This window comes from Boleophthalmus pectinirostris, unplaced genomic scaffold (assembly GCF_026225935.1).
Source record: "Boleophthalmus pectinirostris isolate CB_2022bp ecotype Guang Dong unplaced genomic scaffold, ASM2622593v1 HiC_scaffold_4, whole genome shotgun sequence".
Taxonomy (NCBI): domain Eukaryota; kingdom Metazoa; phylum Chordata; class Actinopteri; order Gobiiformes; family Gobiidae; genus Boleophthalmus; species Boleophthalmus pectinirostris.
In genome coordinates this window covers 20,811,370-20,835,958 of record NW_026571353.1, presented here as the reverse complement: position 1 = coordinate 20,835,958, position 24,589 = coordinate 20,811,370, and the positions used below count along the sequence as shown (strand labels likewise).

The window sequence follows — 24,589 nt, the reverse complement described above, 5'->3', positions numbered from 1 at the left end:
TCTGTGCTTCTAGTCTCTGCTCTTCTGTCTCTTCTCTCTATCTGAGCTCCAGGTTTCAGTGGACCCTTAGTCCCAAACAGGTGAGTGATGATGTCTCTATAGCTTCAAGACTTCTCGAGTAACTTTAGAAAACTTTGGGACTTTTGAGTGACCAGTGAGAATGCACCTGGCTTTGCCTGTTATATTGATACAATTACATTTTGTAATGATATTTGTGTACAAATATTAGCAAGTCAATTGTACATTTAATCAACTCCATATTTCTTAATTTCCTATGATGTAATTTCAATCAAATTAGAATACTTTCCAAATTGTGACAGATATTCATATGCATGTAGTTTTATAATGTTTTACATCGAATTAATAACACCAGGATGTCAAATAGTCTTATTGTGTGCCACTTCTAATGCATTATTTGCATTAGCTACAAAGGTAGAGGTAATATTCATGATGTCTGTATCAGTGCTGTATAGAAACTGGAACCAAGTGCATAATTATAGTAAAGTAGGTGGACATATAAAGAGTGACAATAAAACAAGCAGCAGTTTTAGAAATAATACTCCTCAGGTTTGTCTCCTCTTGAGGATTTGATCTAATGCAGTTAATGCTTTTGTGTGAACAAAGGGGGATACTACTCAATTGATCAATATTGCCTTATTATATGTAACACTTCAAACCTCACTGTGTACTTAGAAAAGAAAAAAAAAAGTTTTTTGTTTATTATTGAGCATTAAAGAATTCAGTTTGTAGTAAAACGTTTGATTGTTACTGTTCATGAGCATAATTTTTGTAACTGATCTTCACAGATCACACTCATCCCCCTGTAACCATGGCAAGCCCATTTGCTCGCATGATGTCAAGCCGAACACTGCTGTGTTGGCCAGTGTGGGAGCAGGAGCCCTGGTCTCTGGATATGTGCTCACAGAGGGAAGTGCTGCTGCTGCTGAGAGGAGGAGGATGTACCCGCCCAGGTGGGTCTCTGAGGGGCTCTGCAAATGGCTTGCCATATAAAACCACAGATGTCATCTTTTTTAAACATAATACATAATATTCAAAAATTAGATTTTTGAGTAGAAGATTACAGTAAAATTATTAATTATACCAACTTAATTGATGTGCAGTGCCGATTTCCCGGACCTGAGGAAACACAATAATTGCATGGCATCAGCCCTGACCCCTTCTATGTACGCTCGTCTGCGGGACAAAGTTACCCCGAACAGCTGGAGCCTGGACCAGTGCATCCAAACTGGAGTGGACAACCCAGGACACCCCTTCATCAAGACTGTGGGCATGGTGGCCGGAGATGAGGAGAGCTATGAGGTTCAGTTTACACTGAAAATGAGAATAGTACATGTTATAGGACCCAAGTCATCACATGTAACAGTACTGACTCAGGTAGCTCAGCTGGATAATAGAATGGATACAAGCAGTTTTATCCAAATTCCCAATCCGCTTCTGTGCTAACATCTGGCCCCATATCCCACTGTGGTGCTCGATGCTCGAATCACTTATTGTGTTGATGCTTAATACTGTGTTGTTGTGTGATCATTTCCAAAGGTCTTTGCTGAGCTCTTTGACCCCGTCATTAAAGACAGACACAATGGTTATGACCCTCGGACAATGAAGCACCCTACGGACCTGGATGCCAGCAAGGTTTGAAGTCCTGTTCCAGTGTATTACATGTGGGTTGTCCAGTGACATTCACTGGTCCTGTCTCCAGCTGTCTTCAGGCATGTTTGATGAGCGTTATGTGCTGTCGTCCCGTGTGCGCACTGGCCGCAGTATCCGCGGGCTGAGCCTGCCCCCGGCCTGCACGCGCTCAGAACGGCGTGAGGTGGAGCGTGTGGTGGTCACTGCTTTGTCTGGGCTGAAGGGTGACCTCGCTGGACGCTACTACAGCCTGGGAGAGATGAGCGAGTATGAGCAGCAGCGGCTCATTGATGTATGTGCACAGGCACTGTTTATAATGGGCACTATACTTAATTGACATGTTGATGTCCTCTTTCTATCAGGAGCACTTCCTCTTTGACAAACCCGTGTCCCCCCTGCTCACGGCCGCAGGAATGGCCCGAGACTGGCCTGATGCCAGAGGAATCTGGTACATTATATCTGCTCTAAAATCTGTTACAAAGAAGTTTGTTTGATTAATTATTTTCTCTGAATTTTAAAATAACAGGCATATCATGTAATTTATACAATTATGCATTATGTGAGATATGAATAAGTGTCATTATGATTAATCAGTGCTGATTTTGTTTTTTGTTTCTGTGTCAGGCATAACAATGCTAAGAACTTTCTGATCTGGATCAATGAGGAGGACCATACTCGGATCATTTCCATGGAGAAAGGAGGAAACATGAAGCGAGTATTTGAGCGCTTCTGCAGTGGTCTTAAGCAGGTTTGTACATAGTTAAGTAGGTTTGTACACACCTTACTTTGTAAGTCACCAATCACATGTGTGTGCTGCAGGTGGAGCATCTGATACAGGAGCGTGGCTGGGAGTTCATGTGGAACGAGCAGCTGGGTTATATCCTCACCTGCCCTTCAAACCTGGGCACAGGCCTCAGGGCTGGAGTGCACATCCGCCTCCCCATGCTCAGCAGGGTAAGGAAACAGTAGAGTATATTATTAAACATTATTATAAAGGCAGATTATAACAAAAGTGGTGAATGATTTAGGATGCTCGTTTCAAAAGATCCTGGAAAACCTGCGGCTGCAGAAGCGAGGCACAGGAGGTGTGGACACAGCAGCCACTGGAGACACTTTTGACATCTCCAATATGGACCGTCTGGGCCGCTCGGAGGTACCACGAGAAGAGCACATAGGAGCAGACTAGGCAATGACACCCATTGCCTAGTAGGCTGCGGAAAACCCTGCCCCCTGCTGGCGATAAATCTCCCTATGCTCTAATGACCGTTCAGCCACAATGCACCTTATTTTTCACAAATCTGCAGCAGCCTAGAAGAGGGACACAGGATCAGTGTTAAAGAATATATCTAATATGTTTTTACTCTATCAGTTCCCTGCTTGAGAAAGTAAAAGCATAATTTGGTTGAATAAAATGGTTTAATGAAATGTAATATAAAAGAAAATAAGTGTGTTGCATGTGTAGCTTCACATGACTGCAAGATAATCTGCAAAACTTTCAAAATCCATAATTGCTTTTTCACATAGCCTGTTGTTCAGCTTGTCCACGGTAAATGATTATTATATTATATAACATTATAACTGTGTTGGCAGGTGGAGCTGGTTCAGTTGGTGGTGGATGGGGTGAATTACCTGATTGAGTGTGAGAAGAGACTGGAGAGAGGACAAGATATCAAGATCCCTGCCCCAATTCCCCAGTTTAGGAAGTGACCTGGGATTATTCTTCTACTTACTCCAACTGCTGTCTGCCAACTGTTGGTCCTGCTCAGTACGAAAAAGCTTTTAGTGCAGTGTAATCATGTACCAAAATGTCTCCAGAGTCCAATAAAACAAAACTAGTTCAAATGAAAATTACAATACTTAACTGTATTTTATTTATTTTATTCGAACAAGACCACACACTCAATATATTCCATCTGACCTCTTATTACACTACATCTCTCCTTATCTCTCTCTCTCTCTCTTTTTGTGTGTGTGTGCTTGCCTGTCCCTCCCTTACTAATCAAACTGATGGAACTTTATTGGATCATATAATTCTACAACCTGGGACTGAACCTCTGCATCTGACTTTCTTAATATTCTTAACAAGGGCATTTCCTAAGTATTTTCCAAAATTTAATAGATTAAACATGAGAGATACAGTATCTGTAGACTGACATTCAGAGCACAGTCTTCTTTATCTGATTAAATCCAAGGTAAAGTGCAAATCTCATTAGGGCCAGACACCGGTGAGGGTAAGCAGAGGTGGTTACATGTGCACTGAAAGGACCTTATGTTTTTGGTTACATTGGTTGGAGTTTTAGTTAAAGATGCTCATGTATTTAAATAATAATAATAATATTCATTTGAATTATGGTAGTTTTATTTAAAGGGCTATATATTTCTGATCTGTGTTACAATGTTGTTTCTTCATCAAAAACATACCTGGAGTTGAGTTTTGTTTCATTCAGACATGTTTAACACAAAAACCCTGCATATATTCTCAAACAGAAAACACTAGTGATCATGAGGTAATGCAGGAAGTGCTCCACTGTGTTTGTAAACTACATACACCTTTGTTGGAAGCTTTTCAAGGATAGAAGCCCTGGAAATACCAATATCTATTGAACAAAAAGTAAAAGGTAGCTGATAACTTAAAACTACCCCTATATGACATCACAAGATGGAACAGAGCATTGCAGACTTTAGAGATGTGGACAGACTAATAAAACAGGGTTACTCAAACATATGTGAATGAAACAAAACACAACTCTAGATATGTTTTTGAGGAGGTAACAACATTATAACATGACTGAAAGCTCATAAGAATGTGTAATATAGGCTTCGTATTTTATTTATTTATTTATTTTTATCTTTGCGTGTTAATGAAAACCACATAAAACACACTGGTTTATGTGTTATCTTGCTGGGACAATTGACAGTTAAACTAAAGCTGACTTCAGGTCATGAATGCCAACAGCTTGAGAGAGGTGTATGGTGCTGGGGTGAGGTGGGGTTATGTGTGGACACATAAAAACTGTTACACAATCACACTTAAAAACATAGCACTTCAAAACCAAAGACTTGTGATGAATCGTATGTAAAAGTTGTGCAAAGTCATATCTCTAGACACACCTGTACTTGAGCTTTACCACTTCAATGGCACTTTTAGCCTATTTCAATGACACTTAGGCACAAGCAAAATCTATTTAAACACCTCAAACATTTGTCAACTTCAAACGCAATCAGTTTGTGTGGTCTGTGTCCAGTGCCTGTGAATTAACATGAGACTTTGGGTAATTCTAGCTATAAACTGCATGTTTCTGTCCGAAGGTAGGTATTTTCTATAATTTTACACACAATTAGAACTGATTTGGTGCTGAAAATGTGTTTTTATTTTATTGTCAGTGGGAAGTTTGCAGTGTGTCACATGTTTCAGTGTGAACCCTGGCTCCTGCACTCAGATATGGAACTGTCCGCATCACTATGATCGCTGTGCAACCACAATAGGTGTGTTCATTTATAAAATTATTACCCTGTTTGGGACAGAATAACTTAAAATACTAAAAACAAAAAATGTCTTACTATTTGTAAATAATTGTGATTTAAAAGTGTGACCATTCAGTTGTTTGTGTTTAATAATGTTATGTTCTTAATATCATGAAAAAATACTTTTCTCAAAAAAAAAAAAAAAAAAAAAAAAGATTTTTTCTTTAAACTGTATTTTTTCTATTTTCTGATCTGAACTGACCTGATTATAATCTTGTTTTCTAATCATAAATATACCTGGATTTGTATTTTGTTTCATTCACACTTGCCCTTCTCTCTTCTCTCAAACGAAAAACACTATGTTCCACCTTTTGATGTCGTGTTAATACAGGAAGTGCTCTACTGTGTTTTTACACTCCATAAGCATCACTAGAATAATTTGGATGATTTTAGCCCTGGATTTGCCAATCTCTACTGAACTAAAGGTAAAAAATACCTCATATATAGAGAGATATCTATATATACATCTATATATAATAAAACAAGATTACTCCAATGTGTGAATGAAACTAAACACAACTCAAGGTGTTTTTGAGGAGATTAACATGGCTTAAAGGTCCAAAACATTAATAAAAAATACTTGAACTTTTTACTCGTGTAAAAAAAAATCTAATGGAATATATGTTCCACAATTGCAGCTATCCTTAATTTGTTTTACATGTATTCACAGTTGCGGAGAACCTGATCACCAAAGAGTGCATGAGGAGTGATATTTGTAACAATGTGTATTCTGTGGGAGTGTCCTGTTGCTCTGGAGACTTGTGCAATGGGGCCAAGCACATGGGGACCACCTCTCCTCTGGTGTTAGGGATCCCCATGTTAGCTGTTTTTATCATTCTTATCTGATGTTGATACAAACACAGCTATTTCAAAACACCTTAAAGACAATGCTGGTCAAAATGTTGTATATGTGACTTTTAATTTACAAATATAAAACTTTTCCCCTTGTTCCCTTTATATTGTATCTAATTCATTTAAACGATATGGATTTGCAGTAGCTAAAACGTATCAGTAGAGGGCACCAAAGAAGGAATTCATTCAAACCTATGCACAGAAACTGATGTTAACTTACCAGTATATTAATGGCGTAGTCTTTTTCTTGCACTATTAAGGCGTTATAAAGTCCTGTTATCACAGTAGGCAAGGCAAGGCAAGGAAAGTTTATTTGTATAGCACAATTCGTACACAAAGTAATTCAAAGTGCTTTACAGAATAAGAAATACATTAAAATCATAATAAAAACAAATCAAAACATAAATAATCATGAAGATTAAAATTAAAAAAGAGAGACATAAATTGGAGAGAAGAGTGCGGAATGAAAACCTTTCAGTCATATGCACAGTTAAACAGAAATGTTTTGAGCCTGGATTTAAACAGCGTCACAGAAGAGGCCTGTCTCACATGTTCAGGAAGACTGTTCCAAGTTTTAGCTGCATGAACCTGAAACGCTGACTTCCCCTAGTATAATTAATAACTGGTATCTGAATACAGCTAAAGCATGACATACACCACACCTAACTGTGGCTACAATCGAGAGCAAAGCTTTTATAGCTGCAAATAAACTACACTGATAGAGATCAAACATCTGTTGTTTACAGGGCAAATTCCATGTTGCTCTATTGTATTTTCCACAATCAGGGTTGTTACCGATTCAATAAACTTTTGTGATTATGTACACTTTTCAATCTTGTGAGTCAATATTTTACACAAATAAAGACATTTACCATCAGTCACCAAATTATTTTTGCTGTGCTTATCCAGTGTTGAGTTCATTACATTAAAGGGCCCATATTACGCTATTTTCTGATGTTACAATGTTGTTTCCTCATCACAAACAGACCTGGAGTTGTGTTTTGTTTAATTCACACAGGTTTAACACACAAACACTGAACATTTAGGCTGAGTTCTTCTCTCAAACAGAAAACACTCCAACAACTGTTCCACCTTGTGATGTCATGTGCTCACAGGAAATGCTCCACAGTGTTTTGAAACTCCATACGCCTTCACTAGAATAATTTGGTTGTAAATGGACTGATAATAAATGTTTTCTTAAACATGTAAAGTAAATTAAACAAAACCACTCCAGACACGTTTTTGATGAGATAACAACATTATAACATGGCTAAAAACTTATAATAGTCAATTTTGTGTAATATAGGACGTTTAAAAATAACTACAGTCTAACTAAATGCAATATGGTAGAATTGGTGTATTTACATCTTTTTAAGTGCGTTTTGAAAATGATATAATTAGTTTTGATTTGTTTGCTTTGGGTCAGTTGCTAATAATAAACAGTGACGCAGATTTCTTAAGCTGCTGAAAATTAAACAGACTTAAACTAAAGCTTAATAAAAACAGTTCTTAAATATGCCTATCACTTATGCACAGTGAGTTACACTGATAAAGCAGATATACTTGTGTCATTTAAGGTGAGGCAGGCAGGACTGTACTTTATCAACAGGGGGCAGTCAGTTCAAAACATTGCTTTTTCATTGTCTCATATTATCCTCCTATAACACAATCCATGGTAATTTCTCATTCTGTAAGCAAGAATGTCCAAACTATCTTTTCCAAAATAACATTTTCCAAATTTACTAACCTGAACAGACTGATGTGGACTTTATTGCTCCTAAAGGGAAATTTGTTCTCTACCTTCTTTCAATCTTTCCAGTGTTGCATATTCAGAAGGATGGGGACCTATTTCCAGATATTGAGCCAGGATCTTGGTCAAGAGAATTCACCACACAATTTGTATGTTTTGGGAGGCCAATAGGGTAAACCTGTACTCCATCACTGCAAAAAGTAATATCTAAGTAAATCCAAATGACTCAAATTAAGACAGTTTAACTTGATTTGAGTAGATTTCACTTGACAAGTAAAATTATCTACCAATGGAATAAGTCTTTTTTTTAAATTAATTTTTTAAAATTCAAACAATATATGATTTAGTTTTTTTTTTTTTTTTAAAGGTTCACTGTGTAAATTTTCCTTACCTCCCAGGAAACGATACAGTTTTGTTAAACTATCAAAACTAACAAACTAGCAAACGAGCAAAACTATCTCACAATAAGAAAGCAATAGAAAGCATGTTTGTTAAGGTATTTGTTTTCTAGAAATAAAATATGTGTAATTGATCAAATACTAGTTTGACAGCTTTAATGCCAACCTGTGGAACATCTCCATAGTGACAAGGTAATAAACTCCTACCAGAAAAGTTACACGGTCCCTCTTTAAGTAAAAAGAGCTGTTGTTCTTCTAATCTTCAGTGTAACTAGGTGTATTTTCCTGTTTCAACTACAAAAGATTTGTTCCACTGGTAGATAAATTTACTTGTGTGAAATTTATTAATTTCCTTGGCAATATCTTAGTTTTTGTAGAGCAGTTTTTATTTTTCTTTGATTTAAGGGTTCAAACCATATGATACTGCACCATGATGTAAAGGAACAACTGTCTGGGATAGTGTTGTTTCCTTCTCCAGTCTGTGTCTCCTATCTGCTTTTTTGTCACACCTTTGAAATGCACCATGACAGAGAATCAAGTGACTGGCAGCTGGTTTCCTATGATTCTTAGTGACAATTTTCTGATTGGATGTGGCTTCTGTATTAGTTAATGTGCTCTAGGTAACTTTCTGCCACATGACACGTGCTTGTCTGAAGAGATGTTATTGCTTTGTCAGGAATATTTTAAAGTTGCATTGCGTAATTTTTCTGGAGGAGGATCTGTCAAAAAGCTTGTTTCCATGGAGATGTTATTGTTTTGTTGAGAATGTTTCACAGTATTGAACAGTTGTATCTTCATGTAGACCAAACCAGACCAAGTCACAGGTCAGATCTGTGGAGAAGTGACACTGCTCACAGTCAGAATGTTAGTTTTTCTCAGTATTTTTGAGCTATTAAACCACCTGTAATTGAATAAATGTAAGGTAGAGCTGTTTATTGTGATTTTGTGGAACATTTCGGAAATAGCAATGACACATTTTTATAGAAACACAGTTTCAACGGGGCAATTTGAAAAAAACAAATAGTGGCAAATAGTTTATTGAATGTATCCATCTTGCATTTATTGAATTATATATGTTTCACTTGCTCATTAATAGTTTGAAAAACATGCAGTCTTAGTGTGAGTGGGGTCACCTCTCCACAGATCTGACCTGTAAATTGTCACTTGCTTGTCTTCATATGTAAAGGTGAGTTTAAGATACTGTGGACCAATACAGGCAAAGCAATAACATCACCACAGAGACGAAGAAGATGGCAAACTCTCCTCCAGATTTTTTATTTATTTTATTTTTAATTTTATTATTATTATTTTTACAATACACTGCATGATTTAAAGAGTATTTATTTTGACAAGACTGAATTAGAGATGCTTGTTTAGTGGTTCATCAACCCAGTCAAGAAAGGAATCATTAAAATGACATAGATCAGAAAGAAGATATTCTATGTGGAACTATGAACTGGCTCAATATAAGTCAGTGTTACAGTTACTTTACCAGTTGAGCAATGGTTGTGCAAGCTGGATTTCCTTTTAGATTTGCTTGGCATTACACCATTCCCACTCCCATGGAGTGGACCAAATGACACAACTCCCTTGCGCAGTTAAAATTCATATTTGTTGTAATTGCTGATAGTCACTGCATCAATGACCTGAAGACTATCGTGTGTTGTTGATACGCTGTTGGCCGCTGAAAGTAACTGATAAAAAGGTGCTAATAAACAAAAACTATGTTGTAACATGAATAATGATTTTTAAAAAGATTTGTTTTGCTACAAGTAAAGTGTGGCGTAAGAAGTTAGGTCAGACCACTCCGATGTCTTGAATAAACAATTTCAACATGATTAGAGAAATAAACACAGTGCATTTCATCTTTTATTGTTTATGACATATTTTGGCCTTATCTCCCATCATCACAGACCCCAACAGATACATGTGTGAACTTTGTAATCGTAACATAAGATAACATTTATTTTGAAGGCTTCAAAAACATTTCATTTTCAGAAAATTGCTATGCCTGGAGCAAAAGAGACATCCGTTGGTTAATGAAATCATTGCGGTTGAGCAGGTTTGAGATTAATTCCATATAAAGAGGAGATCAAAGATGTCAAGCAGAATAAATGCAGAGGCTGTCACAGTAATCCTATTAAGAGCTGTTCTCTCACTTAGAGCCTGACCTGTTCAGTCTCTGCAAATACACAAACTGAGACAAGATGGAAGAGGTGACCACAAGTGAGTCATGGCGATAATATACAGTCAAACAATTATCAGCTATATTTTTAGCCAATTATTACATATTCATTAATTACTATGAAGAAGGCTTTTTCTGGAGCTATTGGAGCCGAGGGGATTATGAGAAATAAAGCAAACACATGAGTCACAGTTTATGTTTAACACCAATTTTAAACAGACACAGTCAAATATGTATGTACAGTATTCTATATATTGTTATGGGCCCTACACAGACATCTGAGAAATCACTTTATCCCTTATGTTGAATTCAATTTCATGATGTCATTTCAGACGGAGGGCCAGAGCCTGGGAGAGATTAAGTGTTAAGTGTCTTGCTCAGACACAACATTGGCATCTGTATGTGCTGAGGCCAAATAGCCAACACGTGGATCAGTTGATCTGACCACTCTCCCAACAATAAATACTTTCATTTTAGTTTATGTTTTGATCAAAGTGTTACAAAATAGAGTATTAAACTATGGGCAGTTTAGAAAGTTGTAATCTACCACTTTGAATTGCTACTTGTTGAGAAGTGACATGGGAACTGCATCGGCTGCAGTTGAGAAAAAAAGAGAACTTTCCCCATCTGTTTAGGAAAAGTCATTATAGCGTAATGACTTTACTAAACACACTAATAATAATAATAATAAATAATAATAATAATAATAATAATAATAATAATAATAATAATAATAATAATAATAATAATGACTGTATAATAACTTATCTCATTTTTCAAAACTGTGTCACAACAAAGGCAGATGTGTAAAAGATCTAGTTCATCTTGCAGCACCAGTTCAGACGTGTTTTGGCTGTTGAGAGGTAATATGTGAATGTTTGAGTTACTATCTTAAAATGAAACCTATATGCATTTTTATAGTTTATACCAATATGCCTCAAGCTAAATCACTTGGCATCGTACATCAAATACTGTCTCATCTGTTGTAACCTGCCTTTTTACAATAACTCACTTCCTCAGGAACAGGTCTGCTCTATTTAACTTTAAGCATCATTAAAGTCTGTGGAGTGTTGATGGAACTTGGAAAACGTCCCCACATCCTTGTACAGTATTTTGCTGGTAAATGCAATTAATTTTCAGTCTGTCATTTTGAAAACATAAAAGTAGTACACAGATGTATAATAAATAATGTATATAATGCTCAAAATGTACCCTAATCAAAACATAATAAATCACTGACTTTGTGCTTTAACATGCGAGTTTATTTTTAGTTGTCATGGCACCATAAACAGTAATGGCAGCAGCAATAATTATACAAAGTACACAAGATTAAGGCAATGTTCTTCTGATAACCAACAGAAAATGTGATAAAATAATATAAGTAAATATATTATAAGTAATAATAAAATAAAAATAATTCTGAATAAATATAACTTTCACAACACATTACCAAAGTAAATATGGGCATATAAAGTATTTGTTGTCTGGTGACAGTTGAATTCAATGTTTGAATGCAGTTGTATTTACACATTGAAAACCATGGTCATAGAGTGTGTGCTGGGTGTGCCCTCACTCCACGGAGCAGAAGTTGTTCAGGCTGTTCTCTGAAGCTTTGGGCAGTGTGTCTCGGTCCAATAGTCTGTACTGAAACGAGACGCGATTTATGTAGTTCCCACTGGACACCAGCCGCACTACTGAGTTATCACAACCAATCTTCATCTGCGCTGGAATGCCAAACAGAGAAAAAAAACATTTCACAAGAGATGAATTATTTTGAGAAAATATTTGGCATGCATTACGATTAGATTTGTAATTTATGTTGTTGTTAATGTATTTTGGGCACATTTTAAAAACATTCCAAAGTTATCACATTTAAGAGATGCCTGAAATGTGAACAGTAAAACAAACACAAAAATCATTTTAGATGGTCTAAACCAGTGATTCCCAACGTGGGGGTTGGGTTTTCAAGATATTGTTAAATTCATTAATATTTGATTGATTATTTTGGTAAATTTAAGTCAAATAATACAATAAATTATATATATATTCAAATAAGCCAGATTAAAAAAATTATTGCTACTACCTATTTCATTCTGCAGTGGGGGCAACAAGTCCATTATTTATTTTAGTTAGTTAGTTTTGGGTTCTTAGCATGAAAAGTTTAGAAACTCTGGTTTAAACTAGAGGCTTGACTGGTTTATACACAATAAATGTTTGTGGAGCAAACAGCTCTGCTTTTTGCACAAAACTATTAGACTGAGTGGCCTGTTTTTGTGCTTAAAGTCTGCAGGTGTACTCAGTATTAAGTACTAAGTAAGTACTAAGTATTAAGTACCATTTTTAGTTGACAGGACAAAAGAAATAAGTGGGTATTTTGATATAAATAATGTGCACATATGAATTGGAACTTACCCAGTCCACTGAGGGAGAAGCAGAGGTCAGCCACAGGGAACATATGAGAAGTGTCTACTCCGTTTCCTCCTAACAGCTCCACATAGTCACCAGAGCCGGAGCACGCTGACCACACCTGCCTCTGCACACAGCACACAAGCTGTTCATCAAGCACTTATTTCTTAGACATGATGTTTCACAACTACGACTGCAGCACAGATTATTTCGCTAATAAATAATGCTGGGAGACCAGATTCCTACTAGAGTGTAATGCCAAAACAATCAATGAAATATATGTATTTTACACTCTTTTATGGACCTTTCCAGAGTCTGCACTGCAAATGTGATAATCCAATAGCCCCTGTACAGTGTGCCACATTCAGTGTAAATCTACAGTTTTGACTGTTTCAAAAAACATTATATGTTAACAGTTACAGCAAAAAAATTTGATCTCACCATAACTCCTAAAGGTGACAGATTAAACTGTTGTTTTTATTGTGTGTTGTTGATCTCGTCCCTTCATTCACAGTTGCAAGTTTCTACAAAAAGCTCCTTCCCACATTCAGAGATTCACCTCAGTGTTATTTGTTTTAGACATCATCAGAGCCGCTTTCCCTCTTACTTGTACATTAAAACACATTTACTCTGAATTGGATGACACTCTTGTTCTGACTCTTGGCCTGGTCCCTTGGATACCTGCCCCTAACATTTGAGCAGAAAATGTCAGTGTGTTGTATTTGGCTGTGTTAGTGCACTTTATCATAATGTCAGCGTCTGGCAGAGGATGTCAGTGTGGCTGCCAACAGCTCCAGGACTCACTCTGCTCTGTACGGGGTTTATCAACACGTTCTTTGGTTCTGTACCACAGATGTGCTTTTGAGGGGAAAAATATCTATTGCTTTACTGTGACCTCTGTAGAGGATAGTAACAGATTTGTATTACAAATGGGTTAAAAATGTCACTTTGAGTGCTAAAAGATAAATTAACTGTTATTCAGTCATTCACAAACACTGCATTCATTCTTTGTTAGAGTCCACATAGTATAATTATAGGAAACATATGAGAGCCTTCATGATGTCAGATCACACACGAGTGAATGGACACATCTGTATATGTGTGTGTGTGTGTGTGTGTGTGTGTGTATGTCTCACTTGTGGGATGAGCTCATTGCTTTTGGCCTGCCCCAAGCTGAGTTCTGTCAATCGGATCTCCACAGGGTAGATGATGGAGAAGCTGCAGTTCCTGCGCTGATGTGGCATCACCATGGTGAAGCTGCCCTCTGGACTCTGAGACATGATGTTACAGGCTGCACACACACAGAAGACCACAGCAAATCAACACTTCCCTTTCACCTCACCAAGTCCTTATTGACACCGTGCGTCACAAATTAGACAAATCAGAAGTGACTGTGGGGGGTGCACAATTAGCACTGGGCATGGAAATCCAATTCCAGTTCAGACAGGGGGAGATGTGGAAATAATTGAAAGCAATATAGTTATACTGACTGAAAAAAAGACATTATTCATGAAGAAATGTTGTTCATTTTGGCAGTGTATGAAATGCCAATCACAGCAATGAAACTTTAATTAAATATGCTCCGATATTATGATTGAATGTTGGAGATGTAAATAAAAACTGTTCTGCAACCTGCATACATTAGCACAACATGCAGCTTGTAAAGCAACCATTTTTATCTTTACCCTACAATTAAATATAGTGCATAGTATAAATTTAAACCAGTCAAAATGAAACAATCCATACATCTGAACTGATCAAACAGGGCTTCTGTTAATCCAGATTAATAATCTGAATTCAAGATCTTTTAACCGATGCTAGATTGTGCAGGGTAAACAGCACTTGTCCTTCGTCTTTGTTACTGGGCTCATGACGCAAAGGAAACATAGGAGATTTAAGGCTGATGCGGTGGCCAGCTGCTGCAAGTGTCCAGATACAATGTGATTTATATTGTTTGTGCCAGTCTTGTGCTTCATTGTATGCTCTGTCTGTGATTGTGATGTTGCTTGACACAGTGTTCACACCATGTTTGTTTGGCAGCTGGAAAACAGGTGCATGCCGCTCATTCAATGTCCTGCTTTCGCCCTGGGCCCTGATTAACGCTTGACCGAGCGCAAATATCCAAGAACTACACACAAACACACAAACACAGCAGCCTGTTCTAAACACCAAACTCAGTGGAAATAATGATGCATGTTTATCAAGAAATTCCTGTAATTCCGACTTTGGTTTGAATAAAAAGGACTTACGGAAAGGGTTATGCAGTTTTTTGACGGTGAGGGTGAAGCCGCTGTCTTCTCCATGGATACGGAAGAAGACCATGGCTACGTTCTGTGACGAGCGCGAAGAAGAGCCAGCTGCACTGGACGAACAGTAGTCTGTGTAGCGCTGGTGTGAGGCCAGAGGGTGGTCCTGACTGCTCGGGTACTTCTCCCCCTTCAGCACCCAGCCATCAAACATCTGATATTGAGGGAAAGTGCAATTTAAGTCCTTTTTACTTGTTTGAGGGAATGGGTTTAATAGACTATGTAAGGCCTTTTGAGCTCTATGATATGTATGAAAAGGGCTTTATAAATAAAGTTTGCTCTCAGTGTCTTATACAGGGGTTTATAAATTATAAATTACTGTACTTAAATATAGAATACATAATATGCAATTTTGGCATGAAAATGAAATGTATGAGATATAAATGTTAATTAGACCCAGATTTGTACCATCATCCTGTGAGTCTGGCTGTTTTTAATTACCATCATAATCCATGTGAATTCACTTCTATAAATACACCTCTAATAGTATTAGTGGTTTAGAGGAAAAGATGGTCTCTTGGTTTATGAAGATGCAGTGTACACAATGCAGCACATATTTGAAATGTTCCATATTTAGGATTTGCATTACAATAACTTATGGCACTATAGTTTCATTCAAACCATTCAAACTGTGTGGCAGTCGTGGCCTCAGCGAGACTTTTCTACCCACTCTGACCATGTGTCCTGTGAAAGGAAACATCACAATGCTCTGCCCTAAAACACCTTAGACAAGAGTGGCAACATATCAGTCCAAAAGAATGTCTTAGGACTTTGTCAAACTAGTTTGTGTTGTTAGCATGTGTTAGCGTGTGTTTGCGTGTGGGTGTTTTGAGACCTTAATGAAGTCCCCAGCATTGCAGTCGATGTTGACATCAGATAGCTCCAGACTAATGAGCTCACTGGGCTCCGCAATCACAAAGGTGGCACAGGCCAGCTGTGGACGGGACGCCACAAAGGTGAAGGAACCTTCAGTGGACAGCATGTCCAAGCACCCTGAAACAAACAGGGAGCTTAGCACACAAAGGCACAGCCCAAAAAGTGCAAGGAGAGACATTCAAGGTGAGACAATAGTTAAATGTGGCATGATGCCCAAATAATAAAAACATCAATCACACAGAAAAATGTGAACCATAAAGACCACAAGACCAGAACCTCAAACCCTAAATCAATAAAAATGTCACACAAAAAGAGACAAATATGTTAAAAGCGTGTCCCCAATATTCTAGCAATTTGATTTAAAGTTAAACTCTTACTATTTTTGAACATTTTGTTCAGTAACTTAAATTAAATAACATTTTGTACAGGGTAAATGTACTAATTTCTAACTAGTTTCAATAGCCTATATTTGCAGTGATCTCAAAGAGTGAAGCCTATTGCCAAGGCCAGATTTCACTTGTTCACCTGTAACCTCCATTTCCAAACAACCAGCAGTTTGCTTGAATAAAAAGTTCCCATAAACCCCTGGACTGTTAAATAACAGTGTTAATCAGAATCAGCTGTTGAAATAATCCACTTACTGAGAGGTCGACGAAAAATGAAATCCTCAGCTTCTCTTTTCTGCTCCAAACTCAAGAGGGAGTACAGTCCATCTGGGGCGTCGTTTTCCTGCACAGTAACAACAGGTAGTCCAAGTTTACACTACTTTAAGTAAAAGATGCTAAACATCACGTGGTAGTGTTTACCTCTATGTATCGGCTGAGTCCCATCCGAGCCGAGAGAGACACGAGGAAGAGGAGCAGCTGTGCGCGCGGAGGCACCTTCATCATGATGTTGGTTTAAGGAGGAGGAGGAGAATACTACTGCGCTGCCTGGGCGCAGGCGCTTTTATATGCGCGCTGTGGCAGGCACAGGCCGACATCACATCACAGGGTCAACGAGAGGCACTGAGCCAGCTCATATGAGCGCCTTCAACATGCGCGAAGGAGAGCTCCGAGGGCACGTCTCCAACCAACAGTATGAATCTCGATTCAACATTTGGACACACAGCCTTCACAAACCGCCAGTGAGTGTCTGTCTAAGTTATATAGGCTACACGTCCACAACATTTGGCTTCAGTATATCCTAGATTACATTGTTAAATATTTATATGTTTTGTGAGTGGGCTATATGTAGTTTGTCCAGACGTCCCTATGTACCCTGGACAGTCCCAGTTTTGAACCCTGTGTCCCCTGTCCCAGCAGACTTTTCCAAAACCAGTGATTTGTCCCAGTTTTATACAAAAAATGTCCCAAACCGGGGATGTCCCAGGTTTTTATTTTGAAAATCTAGTCACCCTTGCCTGTATGCTACATACAAACTGTACAAACTACAGTGATTGCTAGGCCTCACACTTAAGCCTCAACCACTGAGTTGCTACAATTCATAACACTGAACAATAACATGTCCTATTATTACCTGCAGTTTCCCTTATAGTGACACTGCAACAATGGAGTCTGAAGATAACCTTTGTGGTGAAGGCAAGGGGACTAATACATTGTCTGAAATGCTAGGATGTCATGAAACTGGCAAACTCCATGGAGATAAGGGCATCCATAAACCTCTTTTTTGGTCTCCTCACTTTGAACCGTACCAGTTCTCCTAAATCACACTTCCTCTATCTGCTGACACCTTTAGATCATCACCCCACACCTGAATCCATTGCCCATGCCAATCTGGACTTTTGACAAGTCATTTCTTGCTTTTTCATCTTCTTGCTGTGACTAACCTTAGCTCACATTTCTAGTGCTTATATTTCTCTCCACCTGTAGATTTCCTTCCTTCTTCTGCCTTCTGCAGATCAGTGTCACCTTCAGTTATTACAGTCCATGGGGTTTCAGGCTGACATCACCCCACGTCATCAGTGTCTGTTCTCACCTGTCTCACCCTGCACTTTCTGTCTATTCTGACTTCCTCATTGCACAAAACAGCAACTCCTCTATTGGCAGCTTGTAATTCATTCATTAAAAACAAAATTTGCACATTCTGAAACATAGTGACATATGGTTGAACTTAAAATAATAGGCTGTTTCATATGACAGAATTATATATATATTAAGCTAACCCAATAAATATACCAAGCATAGACTGTAAAAGTGGACTAAGACAGTGTGGTGTCACCCATAGCATTAGGCTCCAATTAAATGAAGCTCATGAGGCTAGAGGTTACAGGAGTGATTTTGGAGCCAGTTTCATAGTAGGAAAATGAATTTATTTACTTACAAAATAGTGAAATAAAAACAACAGGATCATATGGAGTGGGTTAATATAGACATTTCAAACCCAAAAAGCAAAGTCGATGGACCCGGAAGTGTCCCCATGAACGCTTCCAGTTTGAAACATGGCGGCTAGCGAGTAGGCTATGTCCATTTATATATACAGTCTATTATACCAAATGATTTACACATCACACAGTTGCTATGGATCGAAGTCACTCCCAGCTCGTACCCGTGCATAGTGTTGTGGTATTCTTGGGCAAGACACTTCACTCACCTTGGCAGTGTATGAATATGGTGTGTGAGTGATTGGTGGGGCTCGGAGGGGTAGTTGGCACAGATTAGCAGCTTCACTTCCAGAAACACCCCATGTTTCTGTTCTGCTTTGGGATTTGTTCTGGTTTAGGGTTTAGATTATACCCAGTTTAGTGATAATTCAGTATATAGATTGAACTGCATTGAATATTTTAATGCAGTTTTATCTTGAAGAAAAAGCTAAAAATCTCATGAGAGTATCACTGGCTGTGGTTAAATGCACACTTAAAATCATTTTTAGCTAAAATATTATTAAAATTAAGCATGCAGATTACATGTCCTATCAGTCATTTTAAAGGTGCACTATGTAACTTTTCTAGTGGAGAGTCTACCTACATTTTTTCTCCATGACCATGTAATTGCCTTGGAAGATGGATAAGATGGAAAAGTTTAATGCCACACTGTGAAATATTTCAATGGAGACAAGCAGGTGGTGGACACTCTACCTGAAAATTTACACAATGCATTTTTAAATGTCTAGAAATCAGATATTTATCAGGTTTTGGTGAGCTTGTAACCGCAGCCACTCTTTTAGAACGCATCTGTTTTGGTGCTGAATGACAACAATGACTCACTGTATCATCCTCAAACATCTGGAGACATAAAACTGTTACTGACCCATGAAATACAACATAACTTCTGCACAGGTGTTGTATTTTTTCAGATGACAGAAGTTTGGGGCAAATATTCTTTTATTATGATAATAAGTGTTTCACAAGCCACTCCACATTTTGCACTTTCCCCCAGCCCAATGTGAGTAAGATGTCTATTCTTCCATTTTTGCAAATATTCTATAAGTAGTGAAGTTCTTTTGTGGATAATTAAGATTGTCCATATTACTTATCAATACTAAAACTAGTACTGAAACAAGATACTTGTTTGAACAATTATCGCTACTAAAAAAGTCACCACATAGACCGATATACGCCCATGAACCACTATGGCACATACATGGACAATGAAGGGATTACAAAGATATAATAAAAAAGTAATATAAAAGAAAGTACCATTATTTAATCTTGAAAATGACATTCTGTTGCCAAAAAATCATGGTATTGGAATTGGTATTGAGTATTGAGTCTATTCCTTAGTATCAAAATCTAGTTAGAAATGTTAGTGTCATGACAACACTAGTCCATATAAATCCACACTTAATTATCCTTAAATTCAAAAATATCCTTAAAAGGGATTCTGTAGTCCTGATGCTCAGTAGTAAAAGAAGGACATTTGAAATATGCATCTTATGTGATGTGGAAGATCAGTAGTCAGATTATTGAATTCAACATAAGTGGACTTTCTTTTTGGATATTTTTCATGAAAAATACAATACAATCAGTGGTGATCAATGACAATGACTGTGCATAATAGAATCTACAAGAGCATGTTGTGATCCGACTTGGTCTATAAAGTTCACATTGAACAATCATTCTCCCCAAAGGCAGATGATACAAGGGGATGTGACCTCATCAATATTAAAACACAATACAGGAACATCACTTCTCCAATTTCTTATGTACCAACACATTAAGTATGTTGTCTCTCATATTTCACTATGAATCACATATAATTGCTTCTTCTGACACAATTTCTTAGATTTCATTAATGTATTATGTGATACCAATAATAGTTGTTTATTTAATATTACAGATGTAATAAGTTTATTGTTAATGAAAACCATTGTAAAATGCTTCAGAAAAGCAATTGTCGAGAATTGTCCTATATTTAAAGTATTGACACTGACATGGCTGAGTTGATACGATTAATCACTGGGACATAAAAAATAGTTTCCTGTTATTGACCATTCATAGTCATGATCATTTTAGGCCATTATTTGAATATGAATGGATAAATGAATGAATGGAGAGTTTAAGTGTCTGAGGAGCTGGTGTCATTAGGAAACAGCATATTTCCTGGAAAACCTCCCAGATAATAATCCTGGCCATCTGAGGTGTTGTTGTAAAGGTCACACTGTAGTTAGTTGTAATGATGCTGGTTGTGGTCCCCCTCATTCATGTGATTCCCTGTGGAGAGACGGAGCTGAATGGAGGCTGTGAGATGTGCTTGTGCTAATAGCGGCTGACATTTCTCCCACAATGATGAAGGCCTCTGACGCCACACGCAGGGCAATTTAAAAAGGCCACATTTCTGAACACACTGAGGGATATTCACTTGAACATCCTCCCCGTCTGGAGCTAACATTAATTATGACCTATTCAAGCTGCGTTAGGTTTGTTAAAACCAAATGCTCAGTCATACGCTGAAATATCTTAACATAACGAGATGTCTGAGATCTACATTAGTAATAATGAGTAAGCCTATACTATTCATTTTATGTACGTACTGGACTCACAAATTCTTTTTAGTCACAATTATACTGTTTTAAGTTACTGAAATCCTTTCTTTAATAGAACTTTAATAGTAATCTATAGAATGCTGATGTCTTTGTGTTAATTTGAAGATATATTTCTGTGCCATATTGCATATATCCGTTTACCATAAAAACAAAAAAGTATGGTTGACACAATGAAAAAGCAATGCCTGCAAAATGAACAATGACTAGTCAGTCTGCAATATTGCAACGATGCCACAATAAAACTAATGTACGTCTATATCTCCCTCTAGTGGCGAAAGAAAAGAATGCACTCTTACATTTTATCTGAGTTGTTAATGACTAGTTAAGAATAAGTCTACAATATAACTGCACAAGAGTAACTGCACACGTTTTGATCTTGTATTTTGTTTCTCTGCGAAATATTTGACATTGATGGATTAGGTCATGGTTGCTATTGTAGTTATTTAAATAATAATTAAGACATAAACTGAACATTTTACCAGTAAATTCAGATTACCATTGTGTGGCCATCTCTGCTCTACCTCATGTAAACAAATAGCCAGCAGATGGTGCCAAAGTAAAGCAAATTTGATTGTGACTAAACTCACCACATGCCTTGGAAAACTAGTTCAAAACTGGTTCAAGGCCCACCTCTGACACTTCGTAATTGTCAGTATGTGCCATTGCACTCCTTAGCATTTCTATGATTTCAGTTGTAAAGCATATTATAGGATAAGACGATAAACCTTTAACTGATTAATTATTTCATGTAAATAATGACGTATGTCAGACTGTCCATCTAACTATTTGAATGAATTTAGACTATTTCAAACACCTAGGAACATGCAGCAAAAAACATAAAAAAATTAACACTTTTCATAGTTTTCATGCCATGTTCTCATTGCATTCTAAAGTAAGATGGGCATGATGTGAATCTGCTGCTGCTAATCTAACTCTAATTTAAACCAGAGACCCCTGACCTGTGCTTTTTGTATGTGCGTGCTGGTTGCGTCAGTTGTCCAGATGGGGTCAGTCTAGGTAAGTGACAGTGATGCTTGTGAGCAGATAGGAGTGTACTCGGCCGGCCTCATCTCCCAGCATGCAGTCTGTTTGTCCACACCTGCTCCCTGTCTGCCCGTGCTCCATCCTCACACAGGCAGTGTTTGAGTCTCGTCCTCTTTGTTTACCGTCTGACGCACGCGCACACGTACAGAGGAGCAGTGCGTCGGAGCTCTTGTCCAGCCTGGTGCCGCTCACAGCCTGACCGAGCCATTCATCTCCTGTGGGGGCATAATGAGCCGACACTCCCCGTTTGGCCCGTGCTGACAGAGAGAGATGAGAACAAAAGTGCCATAGATTTTCTCACATGTCCCTCCTCCTTAGGCCTCCCTCTTGAATGGGCCTAATTCAAATGCATTAATGAGGAGCGATGGATAACACACTCTACTTTTAATTACCTTCCAACGCCATTCTTCTGAGGAGGCTCCCATCAGCTGGACCACCCTTGTGCCTTAAATACACTTAATTTATGATTGTAAGCAAAGAAGAGCTGAAACAATGTTTATTAGGATATAAGTCCATATTGTTTTTTCCTTGTCAATTAACCTATATTGTGTACTTTTTGTAGTACCTGGCCTTGGCCATGTTTTACTGTGTGTGCACACCAGATACGTCTAATCTCCATTAAAATTAAATTAATAAGTAGGGACGTAACAATACCCAAATCTCTCCATATATATTATCAAAATATGCATCTCATGGTACGATATTTATTGAGATATTTTGTGGAGGTTAATTTTTTTCCCTTTTAAAATACCTTGACAATGCCTCTGTCATAATGCAAAGAACTAAGAATGCGCTTATAACAGTTATTTCTTCATATGATCTGGACTGAGACAGAGCAGAGAATCTTGGTCTAGGTCTTGGTTTAGTTCTCTCAGATTTTTTAGCTTTTGCTGCACCATGACTATTAATTTAAGCCTATTAACTTTACTTAAAGAAAGGAACTTGTGATTCGATATATTATTGTGAGACGATAAAAAACATATTATTTCGGTTATTGTCACAACCTTATTGATGAGTGGATGAAAAATCACACATTTGGTACCACTAATACTAAACCAGGTCAAGAGAGCACAAATATTCCAAACATATGACTCAATTGCATGGCTGTCATCCACATTAAGCCCCATAGCAGCACTACAACATAAGAAATAGTGTGGATGCCTCAGTTTAAACTATATTATCAGATGTCTGAACATATAATCTATGCAGCTTTGCGCCTGTTTTTTGCCATAAGTGAGTAATGTGTGTGTGGATTGTATAGTTTATTTTATCATTTATATTAAGATGCTACAAGAAATAACCAGCATTGACAAGCAGATCAACTTAGAATAGCCTCCTATATTCTAACATGTATGTGTGCTTGCATTATTATTTATTCCAGACCAAATATAAATCTTGACTTTTGTGGTCGGGTGTATGTGACATGGTTAAATATCCTGTCCTATATTATGCACATTTTACTATGTGATGTTAAAGCCTTGTTATAATGTTGTTACCTCATCAAAAACATACCTGGAGTTGAGTTTTGTTTCATTTCATTCACACATGTTTGAATAACATTTTATTATTAATCTGTCTACATCTCCAAAGCTCAAAAGGCACTGTTCCACCTTGTGATGTAATGAGGCATTCAAGTTTTCAAGTTAACAGCTACCTTTTATCCAAACTACTGTAGTGAAGATGTATGGACTTTATACACTTTCTCTATTACCTCATGACATCACAATGTGGAACAGAGTGTTTTCTCTTTGAGAAAAGAACTCAAACCTGTGTGAATGAAACAAAACACAACTCCAAGTATGTTTGTGATGAGAAAACAATATTATAACAGAGATCTGAAAATGAAGTAATATGTGCCCCTTTTTCTTTGCAAATGTAACAGTGAAAACTTTTCCAAGAAAAAGACTTGCACTAATCATAAGTTATGTAGGGTGAGTACAATCAGGTTTAGGTGGGTGGGCCTTTGACCCTTTATAAACGTGTTTCTTCATCATTCAGCTGCACTGTGGCCTGGCCTCTGTAATAAACATTGATTAACAGACATAATCAATGCACTCAATGACAATGATTCAGTGCACTGCATAAATGTATTGACCACAGGCAGTCATAAACAGACAGGCTCTTTTTTCATGCATTTTTCTACATTTTATTAGCTTTATTCTGATGGGAAGATAACTGTATCACTCTCTTGGCATAACAGGCACTTTTCATTACGTTAAACCGAGGCAGGATAAAATCTATTGATCATCTGTCTCGTTTATGAATTAAAAGTGAAATAATGCATGAATATGAAAATCAGGCAGCTGATCACAGACACACAGTGACCACAAGATGGCAGTGTTGAGCTTTGGTCGGTCTGAAGACTCTCAGCCAGACTTTTTGCTAGAAATCTGGAAGTGGGCACAGTACTTTTATTCTATGTGTGTACTAATAATATTTGCTTCAAGATCATAAACCAAATTTAACATCCACAAAAGTAAAAGTATCCATTATATGTAGGAGAGGCATATTGTTTGAAATATTGTACTTTAACCTTTTTTTTTTTTTTTTTTTTTACCTCAAATAAACTAAATCTTCCACTTCAGTGACTTTCTACAGCAATTAGTAATGCATG

General features: G+C 37.4%; 1 protein-coding gene and 1 pseudogene across 1 annotated transcript; one reads left to right on the top strand and one right to left on the bottom strand.

The window, feature by feature from the left end:
- Positions 1-829: 829 nt before the first annotated feature.
- On the top strand, positions 830-3,357 carry LOC110175563 (creatine kinase U-type, mitochondrial-like; annotated as a pseudogene).
- Positions 3,358-11,600: 8,243 nt separating this feature from the next.
- Positions 11,601-16,989, bottom strand: LOC110153186 (corticotropin-releasing factor-binding protein-like). Its single transcript, XM_020917068.2, has 7 exons — positions 16,755-16,989; positions 16,590-16,677; positions 15,908-16,065; positions 15,016-15,226; positions 13,903-14,057; positions 12,773-12,893; positions 11,601-12,084 (listed from the first exon to the last, which is right to left on the bottom strand). The coding sequence occupies exons 1-7, from the start codon at positions 16,836-16,838 to the stop codon at positions 11,930-11,932; spliced, it is 972 nt and encodes a 323-aa protein (XP_020772727.1). The 5' UTR covers positions 16,839-16,989; the 3' UTR covers positions 11,601-11,929.
- Between the last annotated feature and the right edge of the window lie 7,600 nt (positions 16,990-24,589).